Here is a 23,156-nt window from a genome sequence, read left to right on the forward strand (position 1 = left end):
ACTATTGTCTTATCACACCAGCCAATCAACACAAAGTGTTTAGTTGTTTAATATTTCATCAAATTCCAACCTTTCACATGGTTTAACTCGGATACATTTGACTGTCATGAACAAAAGATAATAAGAAAGATATAGAACAGCAGATTCTGCTCGGTGGTGTTTGGCACAAGAAGCTTCCACAACAGTGCCTGTGTGTATTTCTGTCTGATAAAGACAATGAACACATTTCACACTTCTCTGTTCTCCAGTGATTCTGACTTCATCCTCCTGTGTCACACCATAATTCAGATCTTTCACCTTGCACACTGAACAAGAGTCACATTAGAGGGTCAAACCTATCATTGCAGATATCTGGAAAAATACAAACATGCACTGTGCACACGTACGTTCACACATATTTGGTAAGTGAGCTTTTGACTTATTGGGATTTCCTCGTTTCAGCAGAATTAGGCAGCGAATGGTTAGAGTCCACATCAGTCATCAGTGAGTGTGTGTGAGTGAGTGTTCCTCACTTCTTCCTCTCAGGTGCTGAGAAACACGAGTCTGCCGGTGTAGACCAGGTCAGCGAGGTAGAGCAGGAAGTTGAGGGCCGTGAGCACAGCCACCGCGATCAGGTTTGACGTCTCGCTGCCCCTGGCCTTATACTTTTCGTCAAACTGGAACACGGGCCAGATGATGGTGGCGGTCAAGTACATGATAACTGCCAAGAGCCCGTACGCTGACAGGAACTTGGAGAACGGGATGGGGAGCCAGCCGGTGCACTCGCCCACACACAGCACCACCACAGCCATGGAGAGAATGAAGCAGATGCAGTACACGGCCATGCACCACTTGAGCGCCGGTAAGCGGTCATACGACACATGTTCGCTGACGAGAATGAAGATAATACAGGCCACGAAGGTCTGGAACACCTTCAGCAAGCCAGGAGCCGTAGCCATGTAGCCCGCCACCTCTCCCGGCCTCGCTTTAGTTAAGCTCACCTCCCCCATGTAGGCCACCGCTGCCAGGCAGGAGAAGACGGTTGAGACGATGCGATGGTCACGGGCCTCGCTGTTCATCTGCTGGCCCTTGAGGAAAAAGAGTGGGAAGATGACTGAGGCTGAGATGCAAAGGAGGGCGGCGTAGCAGGCTATAGTGATGGGGAAGTTGGACCAGGACACCGGGATTCTCGCCTGGAGGCCAAACTGCTGCACCAGCAGCACCAGCAGGGTGCACGCGAAGCTGAACGCCCAGCAGAAGATGCACCAGTCATACATGTGTGTGTGTCCGTACGTCACCATGGCGCCGTGCGCCGCGACACTGAACGCCACGCAGGTGAACAACAGGGCAGCCACGCGGACCCATAGCAGCTGGGAGGTGGGAAAGACGATAAGTGGCATGTTGGGTTATCTGAGGCTTCTGTCGTCCAGCGAGGGTCAGAGATGAACGTGAGATCCTGTGGCGGCTGCTCGTCACTTAACCTGCTGATGTTTGTCACAAATTCTGCAAAAAAAAAAAAAGGTGTGAAACTGAAACATCATGGCTGCAGATTTGAATATTCTGACTTTTATTTTACTGCCTGACATGTTTAGACATTTAGACTCACACTAAAGTTGTGTCAGTGTGATGGATCGTGTAGGTTCAAACTGTGACCTGTGCAGTGGGGGTGTTCAGGATGTTCTGTACAAACACACAATGAATTTCTTTTTCAAAAGAATCACTCAGCTCGATTGCCACACTTCCTGTTTTGTGTAATGATGCTAACGCAGGAAGCAGCTCTGAGGAGCTAATGGGGTCTGCAGGAACCGACGCTAACAACATGAAGCCAAATGAGCACTTCATCACAAAGTGGGATACACAGCCATGTTCAGCTGAGACCCCCCCCCCCCCCCCACCAGCTTTCATCCTTTATCTTTACGTTTCTGCTGGAATCTGTTGGTTCAAACATGTTGATCGTGTGTTTCTCAGCTGTTAATGTTTGAGCAGAGTGAAAAGCTCCAACCTGCTGTGGCATGTGGAGAAAGATATTAATGTGATAATCAGTGGCGGATCTAGGAATTGTCAAATCAGGGGCTCTAAAGGGGCCAATTGTCCAACACCCACACACAACTCCTGATTCAGAAAGGTGCACATCTAAGTGATTCCTCGTTGAGCGCAGCCACACATTTTTAAAAAGGTGTTTTTGTTCAAACACATTTTGAAAAAATAGCAAATGTTAACAAATTGTCCTATTTATTTACAGGATCCGGACTCTGCGGACTTTGTATTTCACACATGAACGACACGGCAGGAGATTCTCCGCTCAGACGTGTTCAAAGCAATACGACAGAAATCTCTGTAGCGTTCTGTAGAGGACGGATGTCCTCTGTTAATTCTGCTGCACTTCATTTCGTTTACACACACATCTCTTGAGAAAGTCCGGAGCCTTTGCCTCGAACATTTGTTTCTCACGTACAGACACAGATGTTCTGGAGTTCAGTGAACGTCTGAAAGCAGCTTTGGAGACTAGTTTATTAAAAGAAAAATATTACTAAGTGCCCCCCTGTATCCGCCCCTGTATCCGCCCCTGCTGATGACAGGAAACCTGTCTTTTTTCCCCTTTAATAGTTTGAACGATTCATACCATGCATACACAACAGTTGGTTAATAACATATATATATATATATATATATATATATATATATATATATATATATATATATATATATATATATATATATATATATATATATATATATATATAAAGAAACCTGAGTACTCCTGTATAAAGCTCCGTTTACCATGAGGTGAGGACATATCAACAGGACAGACAGAAAGATTCTTAAAATCCTTCTCTTCCTCTTTAACCTGACTCTCGTCTGCTCACATCATGGAGGCAGATGAGGCGCAGGGAGCTTTAAGTAGATGTTGAGTGAAACTAACTCAGTAAACCTGATGCAGTGCGTGATACAGAGGTTTTCTTTCCGCTCCAAATAGCGGACGTACCGCGCCCCAGCCGCTGTGCCATCGTAATCAGCCTCACTCCAAAAATACACCCCGAGCTGCGTCCTTCCACACAAAGAGACAGAAACACTCCGGTCTGGAGGTCGCTCTTACCGTTGTGATCTCGGCGGTGTTATATTTCCTTCAGCGGGGTTTTAAGTCAGTTTAAAGTTCCTGGATGTCTGTGCCACTCGGCGGCGCATCATCCAGCGACACCTCCCAGCAGCAGAGAGCCCCACGCCCCGCACTGCGCCTTATTTGGTAAAGAGCAGGAACCTTCTCAGCTCAGACAAGGGTTTCATGTTGCCTTCAGAGAGAAACATGGCTCAGAGGCATTTACTCTCCTGCACACGTGCTGAGTGCTGCTGTTACAGATGTGCAGGAGTCTGATGTGGCTGCGGATTGATTCTGAGTAAAAACTGACCTTTAACTGGCCCCAAACTATTATTAACCTTTAAAGCAATGTTACATGTTGCACATATTTTTATATATATATCTGTGTAGGTTCTTATTGTTCTTTTTAATCCAGCACTTGTTTCTTTACTTTATCTTTCTCCATATTGTTCACTTAACATGCACCACACAACGAACCTGCATGGTTCTAAATCATATAACCATTTAAAACATAGTAATAATAACTTAAAAATGTGACATGAAAAATAATCTATTCTCAACTTATCTACATGTTATTATCTATTGATGATAATTCATCATTATAATAATGAAGTAGTAAATGATATGCCTGATACCTGATTATGTGGATAATAATGAGTCTTTAGTCTTATAAACAGTATCATTAGTTTGTCGGTAGTTTTCTGAATCTCTCCTTCAGAACAGATTCTTTCTTGTGTTCTTCTGTGTTTTGCAGATTTAGTGTAAATCTGTTTTTCTCACCGGAGCCTTGTGGAGCCGTCGTCCTGCAGTAGCGCGGTGCAGCCGGGCCAGGCCGCTGCTGTGCGCCCTGTGTGATGTTCGAGGACCCGGCGGAGGACCAGACAGAATAACAACACAGCGGAGGAGCCATTGAACGATCCGGAGGAGAAGCAGGCTGCGATTCTACCCGGAGTCCTGTGTCGCACCACGGGACAGAGAAGCGAAGCCAGCCCGCACCTGTGAGGCTCGTTCTGGGGAGAGGACCCTGAGGTGGAGCGCTGCTGGAGCAGCACTCCCTGCTAGCTACCCGGCTAACGTGCAGCGTTTAGTGCCTGGATTTGCACAAAAAGCTGGGATCCGTCGCGCTGGATTTGTGCGTGGACATCCGCTTCTCCCCACACCCCTCTGCCCGCATGTAGGTGAGGTCACGCCGGCCGCTTGGTCTCGCGGAACCGGCCGGTTAGCTCGCTAGCTCGAAGGAAGGAGCGACCCGTCGGCGCAGCTGCGAGCCGGACACAGCCGCGCGTTCGCTCGGCGTGAGCACCAGCGCCATGCCGCGGCTTGACAGCGGCCTCTCCGCGGAGCTAACCCCGGCGAGCTAACGCTAGCCGGGCACGGCAGGCCGCCTCAGAAGGTCGCTACCCCCGCACAGTTCGGCTGATTAGATAAATCACAGCTCAACGCCGGGGACGCACTTTGAGCTTCTCCTCATTCCCGCGGGTTCAGACATGTTAGAGGCGGATACCGCCGGCAAACCGTTCATTAGCTAGCGGGGGGACAGCGCCGGGGCTGGGGGTTGTTTACAGTGTGCTAGCGTGTTTATCTCTGCCAGGTGCTGTTAGCATGCGAGCGAGGAGAAACCCGGGTTGATTCACCACGCCGAGCTACGTGATTTATGATCATTGACCACGTGAACACGAATGATATCAGCATCGAACCCGCGGTGTTGGGGTCGAACCAAAGCAAACGCACGTCTGGTGTGGCGGGTGTGACATTGTGGAGTTTGGCACAAACCACATGTGTCCAAAGGTCTTCGTGGTTTTGGTTTCGTCTCACTCCTCCAGCGGATGAGCTTCCCAGCAGAAGGCTGTTTGTCTCAGCCGTTCATTCATGATTGATGATCTGTGAGGAGGCAGACTGTCCTCTATTCATCCCCACCACTGCACCAAGCCACCACCAGTCTGTGCTGGTTACCTCTGAACCCCTCATGTAACCTGGCACAGAAGGACTCGGGGTATTTGTTTTAGTTTTCGAATGTGAGTTGTAGCTGCACTTTCTTCTTGTTCTCCCCCGCTGACACCTCACTGGAGCCACCAGAGGCTGGATGGGAACATGAGGAGCACGCCGTCTGACCTGGACCGGCTTCCGAGCAGCTTCGAGATCTGATCGGAGCACAACAGAGAGCCTGACTGTGTGGACCGAGAACTGAAGAGAGAATGAGATGGGGATAAGAGAGGCCCAGTGACAGCGCTGACCCCCCGCACCAGGAAGCAGAGGAGTGTCACAAGGCTGCGGACATGAGTCTCCGCCAACCCACCTCCACGCTGGACAGGTACGAGCCCACACCGTCCACAACACACAGCAACAGGCACACATCAGCGCCTTGTTTCCAAAACTGTAGGCCTCCCAGATAAGCCAATTGATGCGTATTTAACTTGCTTCCCAGTCTGGCCAATGAAAAACTAGTCCAACAGGCTGGGAGGTGATAGAGCTGCAGTCTGGGACAACGAGAACAGCAAAATACTGCATGCATGACAAAAGTAGCAGCTGGAGATTTCTAACACAAAACCAACTTTTAAGCAAAAGATTTCACAACAAGAGGAGAGTGCATACCTCCACCAGGGTCCAACGGTCCCCTTATGAAAACACATTGAAACTCACTTTCACACCTAAATATGCCTGATTAATTTCCATATCAAGGAAAATGTTAAAAACTCTCTGTCTCACTATGTAAGAAACCATCTTGGATCCACCTCCTGATCCGGATCCGAAGCTGAATTACATCGATGCTTCCTCGGGTCATGCTCCACCCCTCCGCAAAATTGAAAGGAAATCTGTTGTGTAGTTTTTGCCTATTCCTGCTAAAAAACAAACCTCCCTGGTGGAGGTAATGATATTTAAATTATTTACACCGAGTCTCGGCTTCAGTCTGTGGCGTCATTGTGTGACTCTTCACCCGCCGTGTCTGTGCTGTAGTTCATCCTGTATGTCACTGCTGCTCATCACCACTTTGACCACGCAGCTCTACACCGTGTTTCTGTGACTGTTTTGTCCGATTGTCCTCTTTGTCTCGATCACGTCTTTCCTGTTTCTCCTGCTGTCAACCCTCTGTCTTGTCTGTGTGTTCTCCTTGCACCTGCCCATTGCTTCCCACTACTGTGTCTGTGTGTGTCATGTGACAGCAGGGCTCCCAATAGGAAAAACACCCACCTGCTCAGGTAGGACAGCTGTCCCATAAGCGCTCATGTCCGGGGTATTGTTTGGGGGGGTTGGGGGTTAAATGACACCTACAGATCGTACACAAAGAAATGTGGGTTCTCTTGTTATTTCAGGGAACTTTGAGTCGAGGTGCAGGCCGAGGCATCGAGCTTTTGCATGAGAAAAGAAAAGTACACATACGTGTATCCATCCATACAACTCACATCAGAGCATGGAATTAAATTCAACATGCATCAGTAATGGTTGACACCTGATCCACTTCATCACCAAAAACTAACTACCACATACTTGGAATACATCCGTAGAAGTTAAATAAAGACGGACGATGCATCTACAAATACTCCCAATATCCAGAAATGAAGACAGAATATTCCGAACGCCGCTATGTTCTGCCGGTGACGTCATCTGGCGTCAGACTCTGAGCCGTAGCAATCAGGAATGGATCCGAGGTATCGAGGTCCCGCTGACACACTAGCTTGACCCACTGCCAGTCAGTGTCAGCTGTCAATCATGAAGCTCAGCCCAGTTTTTATAGAATCAACTAACTAACTAACTAACTAACTAACTAATAACCAAACTCAACACTGGAACATACGTGAGCTGCTGTCAGACTTGCACCGAACTCCAGACACACACAAACGTCCGAGCTGTTGTGGTTGCTCTGTGTTTGCAATCTGAATGAGACGAAGGGGTCGTGATCATGTGAACTTTAATCTGTTCGTCAGTTTTTACATCAAGGTTCGAGCTTCAATCTGAATTTCTTCTCTCTTGTCCCCCCCCCCTCCCCCACCCTATCTGTTTTTCCTTCCTTCCCATCATGCTTCGCTTTCAGCCCCTTTGCTGCTTGGTGAGTTTTCCTGTCGACTCTTCTTGTTGCAGCTCGATGTCTCTCTATACTTGTCCTCTCGCTCTCTCTAACCACTTCAGCTCTTCTCCCCCTGAGCTCCTCTTTTCCCTCTATTGTTGCTTTCTATGTAAGCTTCCCCTCTTTCTTCCGGGCCTGTTGCATCACTTTTTATTCCTCTCTCCTTCGCTGCTCTCATTTAATCTGTTCTGATGCTTGTTATTATTTCATTCTAAGCGTCTCTCTCATCCCTCAATCGCAGGCTCAGCAGTCTGACCATCGGGGACTCGGAGCGCAAGTCCTCTGCCACACAGCAGAGGGAGCCAACACCTGACATCCCGCTTGAGAGCACGGGTAATTGCTATGGCTTCAGGACCGATTTAAACTTACGCTACATTCAACATCGTCCCAAACACCCTTTATATTCTTCTGTCTTCCTCCCCCAGGTCCTGGTCTTGTCCAGAGATGTGTGGTCGTGCAGAAGGACCAGCTCGGTTTTGGCTTCACAGTGTGTGGAGAGAGAGTCAAGCTCGTGCAGAATGTCCGACCAGGTGAGACTTTCTAACAAGTAATATCCGTGAAAAGAAATTATATATTATACTTTAAAGACGTGGTATCGGATCGATGCATAGACTCACATACTTGCTGATGCCCCACCCAACATAAGGCATTTCCAATGCTGGTATCTCGAGTAAACTTCATAATCAAAATAAAGTCTTATCTAGTTAATATTTCTGTCCATGTAAACGTAGTCACTGTCAAACACCGACATGCAGACAGACACAACTGAACTGCTGTTATTCATCCTCTCAGGTGGAGCAGCAGTCAAGGCCGGAGTCCAAGAAGGGGATCGTATCATAAAGGTTTTTATGACACTGCCATCCAATGATTGAGTGAGAGAGTCGTCGGCTTCTTGCTTGTTGCTGATTTTGATTGAATTTTGTCATCGTCCTCCCTCTCGCAGGTGAACGGCTCGTTGGTGTCGTCCATGTCCCATCAGGAGGTGGTGAAGCTCATCAAGTGTGAGTTTTTAAACAAGTGTGATTGACTCACGTTGAAAAGCCTATTTTTGGTTTAATTAGCTTTTTATGTTTCTGCTTTTTAAAATCTCATCCAGTGTCTTTTTATTGACCAATAGCTGGACCGTATGTAGCTCTGACACTACAAGGACCTCCCCCGTCAGCTGCCTCCTTGCCCTTGGAGCCCCTCCCCACTGACCTCACCCCCAATCAAAGAACGTCTCTAGGCGGGGAGGCTCCACCCCCTCCGCCTCCGCCCCTGCCCTCTGGACTGAGCAGCAACTCTTCCCAAAGAATCACTGGACCCAAACCACTACAGGTGAGAGACATGTTCAGCATTCTGACGAGTGAACCCAGTGCATGTGTAAGTACTGAGCAAAGCCAATGTTAAGCTTCAGGACTGAAGTAAAAAGTATTAATGGTGATTCTCATCATGATCCGTTGCTTTTCTTTTTTTAGGACCCAGAAGTACAAAAACACGCCACTCAGATACTCAGGAAAATGCTGGAGCAGGAAGAAGCTGAACTGCAGGTAACACGCTCGCACATGGTCCAGGAAATACAACTCACTGCTGATGCTCATGGATCCGTCTGATAACCAGACCTGACGCTTCACAGGGCTTGATGGAGGAGCACTTGAGGAACCCGTCAGCGTCACTGGTGGAGCGGATTGAGAGCGCCAAGAGGAGAGCTCACCAAGTCAGGGTCAAGATTCAGCAGGATGTGGTGAGGACGTCGTTCACAGGGTCTCAGGGTTCACCTGCATGGAGCAGGGCAAATGGAATTTAATTAACAAAACACCCATATTCAGAATGTGGAACAAAAGCTCCACACTGGCAAACACACGCAGAAACGTCTGAGAAAGTCTGATATGATACAAATTTAACCGGTCAATCTTTTGCCAAACTGCTGCTTTTTTCTGCGTCTCCAGGAGGGAACACGATCTGAATCTATCGCGAGTTACGTCATAGCAGGAGAAGGTTTGTATCTCCCTCATTTTTCCACTTGAGCACAACTAAGGTCGACAAAGTTCGTGAATCAAATCGCTGTTGATTTCTAGGCCTTGCACATGGAAAGGTTTTCCTTTTGTCGTAGTGTGATTGGTTTAGCGTGCGTGTGTGTGTTTTAAAACCGCTCTGTGCTTCTGCAGGTCGACAATCAGTGGACGTGAGTGAAGGAGACGTGGAGGTAGGCTGTAAATCTCATTTTAAACTGGTGAGGTTGTTTGTGCATAAGATTGGTCCCACTCATCCCGTCCCCCTCGTCCTCCTCCCTTCCTCCCCCTCCTACTCCTGCTCCTCCCCAGGCCTTTGAGAGTCCCCACTCCTCCCCCTCATCCTCCTTCAGGACCCCCCTCCACCGACGACAAAGCTCGGACACTCACACCCTCTCTGACTCGGTGAGACGGACACGCACTTGCATTCACTTCAACTTTAGAGTTATTCGGTCACTTGTTTCCTCTTCAGGACAACGTTGAGATTGTGAGCGGAGGACGTTTATTCTTCCTGCAGCTGACTCAGCGAGGCTCGTGTGTTGTTGTCCTGCTTCATCAGCTGCATCTTAGTGTTTTAATGTTCACGATGATTTAAAGTCGTAGCTCCGGTCCCTCCCTGTCATTTGTTCCTCGTTCATTCCCACCCTGCACAAATGTGACCTGGTGGAAAACGCACACTGAGACTGAAAAATTATATTTTCAGTCATCTCAACCTTTAAATCTCAAGTCATCTAATTCTTTTGCATTGAGTGTGAAAATAGCAGATGTGGACCTTCTGTCCGTGTGTAACTGTGTGTGTGTGTGTGTCTGTGTTTAAAGGGTGGAAAGGCCCAGATCATCGGCCCTGAGGAAGAGGATGAAGAAGATGACGGCTATGCATTTAATGAGGTGATAAGAACATTTGCTGCACATTCAGCAAACTCTAATCAAAACACCAGCTCTGTCGCTTTTCTAAAATCTGTTATTAAAATTATTTTCGTTGTCTCAGATGGACGGTCCGTTCCAGGACATTGAACTGTTGAAATTACGACCAGCTCACATGACCGTGTTCATGAGATACGTCTTCACGCAGCTTCTGGACCCAAACCCACTGGTCAGTCCAGGTTCTATTTCTGTTTTAAAGTTGGTCCTTTGTTTCCCAGTGATTTAGTTTTTCATTCTGTTAATAACAGCACTTGTATCTCTGTCCGTCTGTCTGTGACGTGAATATCTCGGCGTACTGAGTCGAGCTTTATTGAACTCTGAATAAACGGGTGAAGAGCAGCAGCAGTGGTGCAGCTTCATGGTTCTGTGGACTGAGTCGGTCTTTACTTGGCCACAGCTCAAGTAGTGAAGGTCACTTCTACAGTTTAAGAAAGAAAACTGCAACCAGCATCATCAGAGGCCAAGAAAACTTGAGGCAGGTTTAGAACGAGGCCTGCGCTCCTCTGAAATAAAACCAGCTCCTCAAAGATCTGACCTGCACATCTATACTGATGCAGCCTTCACTAACCAGAACCATCGTCTTGTGTTTATCTTGGTTGTGTGTCTAACAGCTGTTTTACCTGTCGGTGGAGGCCTACCTGGGCTCCAGTCCTAAAGACGCCCGCGCACTTGCACCTCAGATCTGCTCCCATTTCCTGGACCCGGACGCTGTACGTACACAAAACAAAAAATAACTTTGACTTCACATTCTTCTGTCTCTTACGTTCCAGTCTTGACTTCAAATTTCAATGTACATCGATCCTTTACAAGTTTGTCATCAGAGAACATAAAGAATAAGCCTTCTCCTAATCCTTGGTTGAAAAGTGATTTAACACAGACACAGCAAGTTACCGATGTTACTATACATCATGCAGTAACAGATAATCACTGTCTGAAATATTTTTCTCTCTTACAGCCCCTGAAAATCAAAGTACGGGAGGAGTATCTCTCAGATATCGGTACGAAACTAACGTAGACCTGTTGTTTCTTGTGCTTTATGTTTTAAATTACATGCAAGAACTTTCTTTTCTGTAACTTTGCATGTGAGGACTTTAAATTTTAGAATCGATTTTTAGTCCACTGAGTCGATCTCTCTGTCCGTCATCCTATCAGAGAGTCGGTTACATGCTCAGGAGGACATCAGAGGACCTCTGTCCGAGCTGCAGCAGCTGGTGCTGCCTGACATTCAGGACCAGATACAGGACTACAGGTACGTCTCATTTACACTGGGACTCATTCCCTCAGAGAGCTGTCGACCATCTCGAGCATAAAGGTTCATCTTCCATATTCAGGGGCTCATGTTAACGTGTTTTTCTGCATCTCACAGGAACAAGCAGATGATGGGTCTCGGCTCTCTGTTTGGAGAAGGAGACCTGCAGCACCTGGACGGAGACCCAGCCAAAGAGAGACAAGTGGTGGACAGACAGGTCTCCGCCCTCTGGGAGATACTGTGAGTCTGTGACTTGCTCAGATATATCACTGCTGCGTCATGTTCAACCGTAGAATTACAAGAAGTGCAATTCATGCAGAGGGCGAGGGTTCATTTCCTGGTGGAGCAGTTTACCGTTATCGGAATGATGTCAGAAGAGAGGAGATCCTTTTCCTTTAGAATTTATGACTTCCACCAAGGAAGTTTTCATTTTTTATGTTACGGGACTAATATCTATTAACTGGTGACATTTGGTGCAGATCCTTACAATGACTTGGAGTAATGGTTTATTCAGTCGCTGTACGTTAACGAGGAGTAATAGAGGGACCTGGTCCCATTGTCACCTCTGTTACCTCAGACAGGGTAAACACAACACTAATGGACACTGACACACATTCAGGTTGTATTTTGACGTCAGGTGTGAGCAGACACATTTACGCTGACCTCTTGTGATCGGATCTCTCAGGACCGATGCTAATGTTAGGTCTGAACTCTGTTAATTCATGATAAATGTGTTTACTTCAGCACGAGGCTCAGATCATGCAGAGAATATGAACACATACGCAGCAGCACTGTTAAACCAGGTTTGCCTAGCAACGGGCCCAGTTGTAAGAAGCCCAATAAAACCGTTATTACAGAGTGACAGACAGAGCTCAGCCAAGCTGTGATAACAAAGGTCATAACCGAAGCAGCAAACCCCGGAAACCACCTGACATTTACTCCTTAAACTTTATACACACACAGATTCCCGTCACTTGACTGTGGCGCTACATTCTCTATCTCACACCGGTCAACGAACCGGACTCAACTTCTCTTTGCAATCCTGTTATTGGTGGAGGGATTTAACAGTGTGTTCATGTCTTTTTTTTTTTCTGTCCCTGCTCCAGATCGAAGCACGAAGAAGACAGAAGGTAAAAAGTCTCATCTGACTGAGTTTTCTTTTTTTTTTTTACACTTATCTCAGTTATTTTTTTACGTTTCTCAAATTTTTCTTTGTCTCATTCCCTTGTTTTTTCTCTCCTCCTCTTCTCCATCCTACCACCATGTTTGTTCTGTCTCCTCCCCTTTGCTCCTCTCCCACAGTTCTCCTCTGGCATCAGCGGTCCTCCTCTACCTGCGTCACTCTGGCATCAAGCTCAGAGACTCCAAGGTGTTTCCTGGTCTGAGCACAGAGAAGGAGAAGTGGCTCGCCTTCTTGAAGACGAAAAAGGTAAGAGCGGCCGCTGCGCTGTCCCAAAAACAAGAAAGCTGATTTCAGACATGAACTGAGGTCCGCACGCTTCCCTGAAATCTTCCGGAGGCGCTGTGCGTGAGAACGTCAGCTGCTCCGGAGACTTTCCACACACAACTTTTCCTGTCAGCCCCCGAGTAACACGGGGTGACCACGTGAGAATATCGGGAAACTTCACAGCGAGGGAGTGGAGCCGTCACTGATGATTCTAAAATGAGGACGAGGGGGTGGGAGTGTTTTAAATGATCTGTACATAAGCAATCACTTCTTTTTCTCTACAGCTGAGTGGAACCAAGAAAGAAAAAGAAAAAGATGGAGAGGATAAGAAGAGAAATCCCATCCTGAAGTACATCGGCAAACCCCGCTCCACATCCCAGTCCAGTAAATACACACACGCACACGCACACACACACACACTGTCATTAGCTTTTAAAATGCTGGTGTGTCTTTCTCTCAAAGGTCAACGTTGATCGGTTCAGTTGTGACACGCCACATTAGAAACACACTCACACACACAGTGCTGACATTGATTAATTTGTGTCCTTTGTTTGCCCTTTTATTGTGATTGCTTGTTCACTTATTGATTTATGGGATTTCCATTGTGTGTTGTGATTCTGATTTCATTGTTTCCTTTTGGTTCATTTTTGGCTTCGTAGCATTCCATGTCCCGTTGTCACCCAATGAAGGTACATCGCGTTATTTTCTTTTTCCTTGAGTTCTTCTTCATCAAAGATTTTTTTTTTGTTCCACAACAACCGTCCGTCTGCTGAAAGTGCACGTGTCCTCTTATCTGAATGAAATCTGTGTGTGCAGTCCGTCCTGGCAGTGTGAGAAACATCATTCAGCAGTTTGAGAACCACACGGAGGCGACAGGAGAGGAGGGAGGCGACGCTGCCGACACCCCGAGGCTCTCCTCCAGCAGCCTGGGAGAAGACAGCATGGACGGGTAACTGTGAAGTGTCTCGTTGCCATGGCACCTGGGTGCCTCAGCGTCCCATTGAAAGTGTTGGATAGTGACCGTTTCAGTAAAATGCTCCGTTCTCTTCAGCAGCCCGACGGTCTCAGTGCGTCTGGCACGCAGCGAGTCTCTGAAGGCTCAGGGAGAAGGGCGTCGGCGGGGTGTTGCCTCTGCAACGGAGTCGGTCCCCCGCTCACGTAGCGATGTGGACATGGAGGACTGTGGCGAGGAGCGGGAGGGGCCGGGCCTCAGGCCGCTACAGCACAGCGCTTCGTCATCTGCGTCCAGCAGCTCAGCACGGTAAAGATTCCATGAGTTATAATGTCAGAAGATACCGTTGCAAAGAGATGATCGTCGATTCCAAGCATTTGTAGCTTTATGCCACAAACCGTAATGATGCCTAAACATGCGTCCCCCTCAGAAACAGAGTCACCACAACGACCTGAGTGAGATTTCACCTCATCTCTCTCTCTCTACTCTGTCTCAAACTCAGGTCTCTGGAGAACCCTACTCCCCCATACACCCCTCGGTCCAGACGCAGGTGAGTTTCCATGTCGTCCCAGTTAATTGATGATTCGTTTGTTGATAGGGAACAGAGACGGTTGACCACATGCACAACTCTTGAAGTTGAAAAGAAACATCATCACCTCTTTTCTTCCACGCTCCATACGTTCATCCTTTCACCCGCCCCATGCTTGTGCTGATTGTGTAGGAGCGTGGACTCACCACTGGCCCTGCTCCCGGACGCTGCGGCGTTGGAAGAGGAGGTGTGTGACGGTCAGAACTGGCAGGACACGGTGTCTCATCAGCTCCTCGCCACGCTCAGCCCGAGGGAAGTGGACAGACAGGCTGTGATATATGGTATGAACATTTCATACAAAGAACTTCTCAGATGTCTGATAACTGTGTGTACTGATGAACATTACATTCTTTACCTGCTCACCCTCCGTATCCTCCAGAGCTGTTCACCACCGAGGCGTCCCACCTGCGGACCTTGCGGGTCCTGGACCAGGTCTTTTTCCAGAAGATGAGGTCTGTCCTGAACTCTGATGAGCTGGCCTGCATCTTCCCCAACCTGCCTCAGGTCTACGAGCTCCACGGTCAGTCTAAGTATCTGTGAGGGTGTTACATAAACACAGTTTACCAATGATATCTGCAGAACACGTGTGGTTGTGACGGAGGTTTGCATCATTTTAAGGCTTTTTATTAAAATGTTTAATAAACTGATAAAGCAGATTTTAGTATTTAATTATGGAAACATCTGTGCAAGTTCTTGTTTCCTCTGATGGTGATTCTCTTTGCACAGTAAGTTGTTCATGGAGTCAACGTGTATTCAGGGTGGCGTGTTGCTCGGTAAATAATAATAAGTGAAACAAATACTAAGCAAAGGTCATAACTGTTGTGTGTAATCTCAGCCCGCTGTTCCACTGTGTCAATATGTATCTGGTATGTTTTCAGACGTGGACACACACGGTGTCACATTACGATCCAGCCGGATGAAGAAGTTGTTTTTGACCAGTTCTGAAGCAAATGTCTGGATTTTACTGTTTTTCTGATGAAAGTTATTTTGAACTCACAGTTAAAGAACGTAAATCGAGCGTCCGCTCTCTGTAACTCTGGTGAGTGGGTTCGATCTCCCGTGAGAAGAAGTGACCGAGTCACAGATTCAACTGTCACAATCAGCTCCAGCTTTAAAAACCAGCGTTCACCTCCGTCTTTGTTTTTATCTACACGGAGCCCAGCAGAATGAATTCGCATATATGGCAGCAGGGGGCGCTGTTGCTCAGTCAAAGTTACATAGTGTCGGTTTACACTGATCTTAACAGAGGAAATATTTCCTTGTTATTGAGATTAAGGTTCTTCAATCCAATGTGTCTCACTTCTTTGCAGCAAGTCTGTGCGAGGCGATGAAGAAGCGGAGAGAAACTCCCGTCGTTCAGGACATCGGGGACGTCATGCTGGCCAGGGTGAGACCATCACTTCCGTCCGCCTCCCTTTTCTTCTTCTTCGTCTTCATCTGTCAAGAGGTGAAATGAAACGTTAGTGTGTTAACGGTGGGGCTGGGTCTCTAGTTTGAAGGTGCAGCTGGAGACGAGTTTCAGGAGCAGGCGTCGCAGCTGTGCAGTCAGCAGTCTCAGGCGGTGGAGCTCATCAAGAACAAGAAACGCAAAGACCCTCGCTTCGCTCACATCATCCAGGTACACACACACACACACACACACACACATATATATAATAATGTCCCTTTTTGTCACACACTCTTTTCCTTGCCTGATTTGTTTTCATCAAATCCGTGAAAACACAGAATCAAAACGTTCCACAGTTGCATGTTTGTTCCGTGTTGTTAAACACGCTGTCGTGCTTCACGTTGACTCAGGAGTGTGAGGCGAGTCCACACTGTCGAAGGCTGCAGCTCAAAGACCTGCTGGTGTCAGAGATGCAGAGAATCACCAAGTACCCTCTGCTGCTGGACAACATCGTGAAGCACACAGAGGGTGAGGGTTGTTTCAGTCGTGGTCGGGGGCGAGTGATCTTTGAGACCCCTGAGACTTCATTTTTAAGACTTACTCCCACTCCCGTCTTTCCTTCAGCCGGTTCGTCAGACCTCCCCTCACTACAGCGGGCCCAGGCTTGTTGCCGAGGGATACTGCAGGTCGTCAATGAGGTCGTCGGGGAAACCGAACACAGGCAACGTCTCAGCCAATACCAACGCAGACTGGATGCTGCCCCTCAATTCAAGGTGACAGAGTCGCTTTTAACTCTGTTTTCAAGCTCGCCAGTCGTTTTTTTAATCTAAAGTTGTTTCTACACTCTTCTTCCTCCCAGAGTTTGGACCTGACCACAAAGAGAATGATCCATGAAGGTCCGCTCACCTGGAAAGTGAGCAAAGACAAGCAGATAGGTCAGTATCTGTGCCTGTCCAACACATTCCTTTGGTTTCATACCCTTTAGTCACACGTCTCTTTTTCTCTCCATCAGAGATCCAAGCGCTGCTGCTGTCGGACTGCCTGGTCCTTCTTCAGAGGGGCCCAGACGACCGGCTGCAGCTGCGATATCCGTCCCGCTGGCTGGGTGGCGGCAGCGTGGGAGGCAGCGGAGACAGCAAGACGTCCTTCAGCCCCTTGGTGAAGCTGGACTCGCTGCTGGTCCGCTCAGTAGCCACAGGTACATCTGTCCTCAAACCTGAGGACATTCAATCAGAAGGTTTTATGTCTCAGCCTCTGAAGCAGAAAGACTTGGAACCAACGAACCTGGCTAACTCACAGAGATCCTTCCTCTCTTCTGTCACTCTTTCCTCCGCAGACAACAAAGCGCTCTACATCATCAGCACCACCGAGAGGCAGATCTACGAGCTGGTGGCTGGGACGTCTTCAGAGAAAAACACGTAAGCTTTTCTTGAGCCGACATTTGTCCTTTTTTTTTTTTTTTTTTGCATTGCCGTACATTCACCAGACTTTGTCTCTTCGTCTTCTACAGATGGAAAGATTTACTTGAAAAAACGGTCTCATCGGCCGACGGCTCGTCACCCCTGATCAATCACGGATGTATTCCGATACCGTGAGTACATTCCATCTGCTCGATTTCTTTTCAACTTCAAAAATGTCCCGGGTCTCTTGGAGGGATTTCTAAGTGCTCGTTGTGCTCGTGGGTTTTCTCTGTAGTTCTCCCAGCACTCGCAGTGCATCCCCAGTTTCAACCAGCAGCAACGTCTATGCAGGTAAAAACCACATTAACACCTTAATGATAAAATCGAGCCGCGTCACTTACAAGGAGATTTAGTTTCTCTCACCTGTTTTGAATCTTCCAGACAACTCAATGACGGAGCAGTCAGTTTCCATGGAGACTCATTCCTCCAATGACATGGCGCTCTCTGACAACACACCCATGGACCAATCGGGAGCTTTCATCTGCGGTGAAAGACAAGCAGTGGGTGTGGCCGAGGCGGCTTTACAAGACGGTAAGAAGAGGAATCAGAAAGTGCAGCATCTCCCCTACAAACTTAAAATATATCTGGACTGAGTGCGTTTCCATGAAATGAAATAATGAGTGTGTTGTTTTCATACCTCCAGTTGAAACACTGCGGCGGCTCATAATACGAGACCTCGAGGAGGACGGATGGAGCCATGACTCGGATGACACACCCACCAACGAGACGGCCAACGAGGGGGGCTCACTCACTGAAAGGCAGCGACCGGAGTCTTTGGAGACCATCCTCAACTTCAGCACCAACGACTGGGAGGCCGACCCTGAAGAGGTTCCGGCCTCAGACGCCGACCCGCCCGGCATCCAGGTGGTAAGAACAGGTAACGGATCAGATTGAGACTTTACTTGGTTTTATGCTCTCAAGGTGAATTCTGACGTCTTCCTTCCTCGGCATGTTTCCTCTGGGCTCGGGGAATCGTTCTATTTTTATTCTGACACACTTTTATCTTCTCCCTCTGTTTTTTTTGTCTGCTTGCCCTCAACACAACGGCAAATTGTTTCTTTACTGGCCACTTGATCAACTTCTTCCCTCTCTCCTACACACTCTGTTCTTTCACCCCACTTCCACACTCTCTTTTCCTTTGTCACACATCTGTCCTCTGTGCATAGCTGTGGTTGCGGGTCCTCCCCCTACTTCTTCTTCTTCTGTCCCTGATGGCATCACTGATGATGTCGCCCTCCCTTCCGACCAATCGTCCAAGCTGAGAGGCGAAGCTTCTACGCAGGGTAATGATCTGACTCAGCCACGAGCTGTGGATTAATCAGATATTGATATCGTTTAGAAAAGCAAGATAATAAATATTGAGTATGATCTAAAGTCTTCGGGTTGGTTTTAGTTAAACCCCCTGAAATCACTCACCTCGTCGCGTCTCTCTCCTTTAGGGAACACTTTCTACTTGGTAATGCCGACCGAGCTGGGAGAGAGCGTTGCCGACGACCTCAACGACTCTGCCACCGCCAGCCACTTCCCTCAGCCTCTGGAGGAAGTGATGACCCCGCAGATGCAGCCGGAGGAGGAGGAAGCGCCAGCCTGTGGTTCAGAGCGCAACCAATCGGAGGTTACGCAACTGGAACAGGAAGAAGAAACGGGTCAATCACAGACCGGGCCGCAGAGTAACGTGATCAGAAACGTGGACGAGATCTTCCACACGATCGAGGGGTTAATGAGCAAGTTGCGTCAGCTGAAGGTGGGTAGATATCGACATTGAGAGATTTTCAAAATCTTCCCTGATTTCTCAGAAAAAAACTCATGGATCTGGATATAAATCCAGATCTACTGAGTGAAACTGTGGTTTCATAAGAGACCTGTTGGGCCTCGGCTGAGGTCCGTGCTCCACTGAGTGTGGTTCTAGTTGTTGATGTAAGTATGACTTTCTGTATTTCCATAGGAAATAGAAAAGGCTCATCACAAGCTTTTGAAAACCATCACTGAGCTGTCTGCCAATCAGGAGTCAGAGGACCAGCAGTGTCACTCTGCAACTGTCTCCAGGACGCCATCTCTGGATCGCGGCTCGGGAGACGGTGAGTCTGATTTCGCATTTGACGACTGACAACTTGGTTTTAATTTCTTTTCTTACAAACTGTTGTTTTGTGTTTTTTTCTTCATTCTCTTCCAGGAAGAGAAGTGAGTGCTGCAGAACCCAAGATTCAGTCGACTGGATTCTGACGTCCTTCTGGAGCGGATTCACTTGCAGTCATTCACTTTTGACTGATGGCGTTCGGACTTAACCATAAGGACCTGCCGTCGGACTCGGCCCCCCTCGCACCCCATCTACCCTTTGCCCCTCGTCCTTGCATGCACCGACCAGTGGAGCAGAGCCCAAGAAGGACCGCAGCCACCGCTTTTGTTTTCCTGGTTCCCACGGACACCGAGAAGCCGGTCGGACTAATTTCTGAGGATCTGTGTGACGTTTTGTCTTCTACCAGAGCAGGAAGGAGACGAGGGGCAAGGGAGGAACAAGTATGAAAGAATTAAAAAATAAAGGCAGAAGACAAGTTGATGAGTGGAGAGAAAAGGAAAAGTCGGAGGAACTGGAAGTTGGATATTCGTGAAGGAAAATGAGTTTGCGTGTCGTGCTTTTGAGAGCTGGTTGAAGGAACGGAGCAGAAAAGTGTTGAAATGTTTAATTTAAGGAAAAAATCCAAGGGACCATCATCCCAGCACTTTACCCACAATCCATCCCTCTGTCATGGACATCCTCTACAGTGGACAGATCAGGGACTGGACACACAGCAAAGAGGACCCCCCCCCCTTCCACTGGTGGCTTTACACTGAGTCCACCCCCCACGATGGCTGAAGGACTGTGTCTATATAATTCAGGTTATTTGCACTGGGTAAGGAAACCAGTATCACACACACACGGAGCGATGTTTCACCATTTCACTCATTTCAGACGTTCATATTCCTCCTGAGAAACAATAGTTAGCATCTATGGGATCAGTTGCAGCCATGCTGTTATTTCCTAAGTCAACATGTTGATTGTTCGAGTTGAAGCTCTGGAAACACTACTGCGCTGTTTACTACTGAAATGCTGGCGGGTTTTATTTTCAGCGCTGCTTCGGAGGCGCACAGGGATCTCAGTTACTAACACAACAAGCTCAGCGGAGTCACGCAGCTGTTCCGACCACATAAAGAAGTCGTTGGGGAGACTTGGGGCTAGATTTGAAGACGGACAATGTTGACGGCGAGCGTAAAGGAAACAGGGCGAACACACATTCAAACTCAGAAACTTGAACTTTGAGTGAAAACCTGTTCATCCTGTCCAACACATCAAATCTGCTGCCAAATATTGCCGCCAACATTGACTGTCTATATTTTTACTGTGCATCCTTTAGTCCTCTCCAGTGTATTAAGTGTGTGTCTGTGTGTGTCTGTCTGTGTGTGTGTCTGTGTGAATGCCACAGTAAATACTGTGAACCAGCATCGTCTCCCCTCCTCCTATCCGGTGGTCTTACCGTACAGTGTTTATGTCCCACATCCTAAAGCCATGAACAGGACTCTTTGCAGAGGAGCTTTCATTTCAGAATTAACTGTTGCTCTAAAGAACATTTTGAGAAAAGTGCTTCTTTGCTTTCCTGCAGAGCGTCAGATACGAGGAGCGATACCACGCCCATGTCTGTGTGGTTCACACTATTAGCTTAGCATCAACACAGGAAACACGAGGGACACAGCTAGACTGAATATTATTTGAGCTGGTTTCAAATACGAGCCGATGATGGTTTTCGTGAGTTCCCCGGCGTCTCCACAGAGAGGAAATCACAGCTTGAACACCACCACTGACTGTTAAAGGAGACGTCCTCTCGTGTGTCATATGGATTTATTCATTACTGTAAACATTCTCAGTTCCGCAGTTAAGGGAGCCCCCCCCCCCCCCTTCGTCTGGTCGACACTTCCTCTTCAGTGTGACATCGCAAAGCCTCATCTTTGCATTATATACGCCTCGCAGCTAGTTCGGCACGCCCCCTAACAGAGCTAAAGCAAGAGACAGGAGCTAAGACCAAGTGTTTGAGACAGAGGCTGAAAAGAGGAGCTGCAGCAGTGGACAGTCTGAGGACAGTAATAACACTAATTCAAGTCATCAACCTGAATATGTCTCCTTCAAAGTGACACCGCCTGGTGGGAGGTTTTCATTCTTTAGCCAGCGCCCCCTAGAGGAGGAGGAGCAGGTGTGTGGCGTCCTCTCCGCACGCGTACAAGGTTTTTGATAACTGGAGGAGATCTGTGCTACCAACTACAAGGACGGCTCGTTTTCTCCGCTGATCCCGTGTGAACTGACAGAACAATTAGCGCTAAGATGTAAAAAAAAAAAAAAAACGTTCTACCAAAGTGAATTCTCTCTCCGCAGACGTTGAAAGGAACATTTTCCCTTTTTCTTCACAGTTTTGGCTGCTGTTGTTTCAGGCATCTCACACCGAGAAAAACAAAACATGTGTGATATGAACATGTTTCCACATGACGCTGTCAGTCATCACACGCAGTCGTGAGTTTATCAGATTATCTCTTGGTCTGAGGTGGTTGAACAAAACATGTTGGTTCTCTTCTTCTTTATTTAAAATATTCTCTTCTTTCCTCCTCTAACTACAGCATTTTTTTTTTTATCTCCAATTTCTACCTCTATGCTTAACTTTCTTTATATCTTCTATTATTTCTTTTTGTTTCTCACACATTGACGTCAGCGTTGTGGCCCTAACCGGCTTTAAAGAAGCTATAACTGATTCCTTTTTTTATTTTAAAGTTAATGTTGCACAAAGAAAACTTCCCTGCACGGTGCAAACTACTGTATGCATACACACGTCTTTAACTATCATCTCATTGTCCTTTTATTTTGTCTTTTTTAAATCTTGTTCACACATGTAATATAGAGAAATCAGACCCACGTGTTTTATATATGTTAATTTTTTTCTGTAAAGCCTTAGTCCTCGTATTTGATTTTATTTTTGTAGATATGATTAAAAAAAGAAAAGGATGTATAAATTATTTTCTTCGCCCTTGTTTTTAAAATTGGTGAGATTGTTAGCTGCACAGGAGGAAGAACGGAGCTCGTGTTTCAGATTCATGTGTTTTGTGAGATTAAAAAGAAACTGGATAAACGACCATGTGACTCTGGAGTCTTTGATTCATCCACTAACAGGGACGTTTTTCATCTGCTTTTGGTTTAGAAGGCAGAATCCCTCAGATCTGGTTTTGTGTCTGGATCAACGATATATTTTTCATTTTCTTTCACATCTGAAAATAGGACATTTTCGTTATTTCATTCCTCAGGGATGTAAATTATATTATATTATATTCTACTCATTAATTGGCTTTAGGACCCGTGTCATCGATATAGATAATTGATGGATGGACGTTATATTAAGATTTATTACACAGTTGTAAAGTCTTTACTCCTCCTCAGTTTGCTGCCACATTAAATATTGATGGTTTTAACCGCTTCATCTAATATTGAACATGAATTCTGAAACATGATAAATACAAAGTGACGTCTGAGCAGCGTCAATCACGGTTTTATTTTGACAGTCTACACCGGAACTAGTGGAGGCCACCAGCCACCTCCATGAACCCCCCTCCTCTTCCTCCTCTTCCTCCTCCTCCTCTTCCTCCTCCTCCCTCGGCTCTGCGGGGATTCGCCCCCCCCCCTCAGTGGATCCGGGATGATCCGCACGTCGCTGCTCTTTGTGCGGACCCGCTGCTCCGGACTCAGCCGCGGACTCGAGCCCGAACACGAAACCAAACCCCCCCGAGGAGAGAAACCTGGAGCCCGAGCTGCAGGAACAAGAAGAACCGAGAGACGCGCTCGCATCTCGGCCGCGGAGCAGGAGAGAGTCCGGGGGAAGTGGATCTGAGGGAGTTTGGAGACGCGCGGATCCGAAGCTGCTGAAGACGCTTTGTGCTGCAGCGGTTTGTCTCCGGGTAGAAAGGTAACACACTCTCCGACCCCCAAGTACACAGTATATATTTATA

General features: G+C 47.4%; 3 protein-coding genes across 22 annotated transcripts in view; 2 read left to right on the forward strand and 1 right to left on the reverse strand.

The window, feature by feature from the left end:
* Positions 1 to 33: 33 nt before the first annotated feature.
* Positions 34 to 14,768, reverse strand: LOC109643125 (myeloid-associated differentiation marker homolog). Of its 12 annotated transcripts, none has more exons than XM_069518261.1 (4): positions 14,647 to 14,664; positions 14,438 to 14,560; positions 10,693 to 10,762; positions 34 to 1,482 (listed from the first exon to the last, which is right to left on the reverse strand). In XM_069518261.1, exon 4 carries the CDS (start codon positions 1,377 to 1,379, stop codon positions 522 to 524), a length of 858 nt encoding a protein of 285 aa, XP_069374362.1. In that variant the 5' UTR covers positions 1,380 to 1,482; positions 10,693 to 10,762; positions 14,438 to 14,560; positions 14,647 to 14,664; the 3' UTR covers positions 34 to 521. The 12 variants fall into 12 exon arrangements, with proteins under 12 accessions (XP_069374362.1, XP_069374366.1, XP_069374367.1 ...); XM_069518265.1 differs by lacking the exons at positions 10,693 to 10,762; positions 14,438 to 14,560; positions 14,647 to 14,664 and adding exons at positions 1,586 to 1,659; positions 3,077 to 3,215; positions 3,857 to 3,997; XM_069518266.1 differs by lacking the exons at positions 10,693 to 10,762; positions 14,438 to 14,560; positions 14,647 to 14,664 and adding exons at positions 1,586 to 1,659; positions 3,077 to 3,269; positions 3,857 to 3,987.
* arhgef11 (Rho guanine nucleotide exchange factor (GEF) 11) lies at positions 5,249 to 22,289 on the forward strand. Of its 9 annotated transcripts, none has more exons than XM_069518244.1 (42): positions 5,264 to 5,387; positions 7,107 to 7,121; positions 7,381 to 7,472; positions 7,565 to 7,669; positions 7,932 to 7,981; positions 8,083 to 8,140; positions 8,257 to 8,456; positions 8,597 to 8,668; positions 8,755 to 8,862; positions 9,068 to 9,116; positions 9,287 to 9,324; positions 9,443 to 9,535; positions 9,950 to 10,018; positions 10,119 to 10,223; positions 10,666 to 10,764; positions 11,010 to 11,052; positions 11,207 to 11,303; positions 11,421 to 11,543; positions 12,410 to 12,433; positions 12,606 to 12,732; positions 13,035 to 13,134; positions 13,410 to 13,439; positions 13,567 to 13,699; positions 13,802 to 14,011; positions 14,205 to 14,252; positions 14,424 to 14,572; positions 14,671 to 14,811; positions 15,602 to 15,678; positions 15,784 to 15,909; positions 16,089 to 16,206; positions 16,303 to 16,451; positions 16,538 to 16,613; positions 16,691 to 16,876; positions 17,015 to 17,096; positions 17,189 to 17,269; positions 17,374 to 17,429; positions 17,520 to 17,669; positions 17,782 to 18,015; positions 18,305 to 18,421; positions 18,578 to 18,882; positions 19,084 to 19,216; positions 19,312 to 22,289. In XM_069518244.1, the coding sequence occupies exons 1-42, from the start codon at positions 5,353 to 5,355 to the stop codon at positions 19,359 to 19,361; spliced, it is 4,353 nt and encodes a 1,450-aa protein (XP_069374345.1). In that variant the 5' UTR covers positions 5,264 to 5,352; the 3' UTR covers positions 19,362 to 22,289. The 9 variants fall into 9 exon arrangements, with proteins under 9 accessions (XP_069374347.1, XP_069374348.1, XP_069374345.1 ...); XM_069518245.1 differs by having other exon boundaries at positions 13,805 to 14,011; XM_069518246.1 differs by lacking the exon at positions 7,107 to 7,121 and having other exon boundaries at positions 5,249 to 5,387.
* Positions 22,290 to 22,732: 443 nt separating this feature from the next.
* The window catches only part of vangl2 (VANGL planar cell polarity protein 2), a 7,651-nt gene continuing 7,227 nt past the window's right edge, over positions 22,733 to 23,156 (forward strand). The window contains exon 1 of the mRNA XM_069518255.1: positions 22,733 to 23,113. The gene's annotated coding sequence lies outside the window, so the exon portion shown is untranslated. The remainder of the gene's footprint in view (positions 23,114 to 23,156) is intronic.

The sequence above is a fragment of the Paralichthys olivaceus genome, chromosome 22 (assembly GCF_024713975.1).
Source record: "Paralichthys olivaceus isolate ysfri-2021 chromosome 22, ASM2471397v2, whole genome shotgun sequence".
NCBI classification, from domain to species: Eukaryota; Metazoa; Chordata; class Actinopteri; order Pleuronectiformes; family Paralichthyidae; genus Paralichthys; species Paralichthys olivaceus.

Excerpts from the sequence above, each read along its gene's own strand:
- arhgef11 (XM_069518244.1), top strand. The coding sequence starts at position 5,353 with ATGAGTCTCCGCCAACCCACCTCCACGCTGGACAG. Across the intron at positions 8,669-8,754 it reads AGGAAGAAGCTGAACTGCAG|GGCTTGATGGAGGAGCACTT; the intron begins GTAACACGCTCG and ends GACGCTTCACAG. Across the intron at positions 11,304-11,420 it reads GACCAGATACAGGACTACAG|GAACAAGCAGATGATGGGTC; the intron begins GTACGTCTCATT and ends TGCATCTCACAG.
- LOC109643125 (XM_069518268.1), bottom strand. The coding sequence starts at position 1,379 with ATGCCACTTATCGTCTTTCCCACCTCCCAGCTGCTATGGGTCCGCGTG.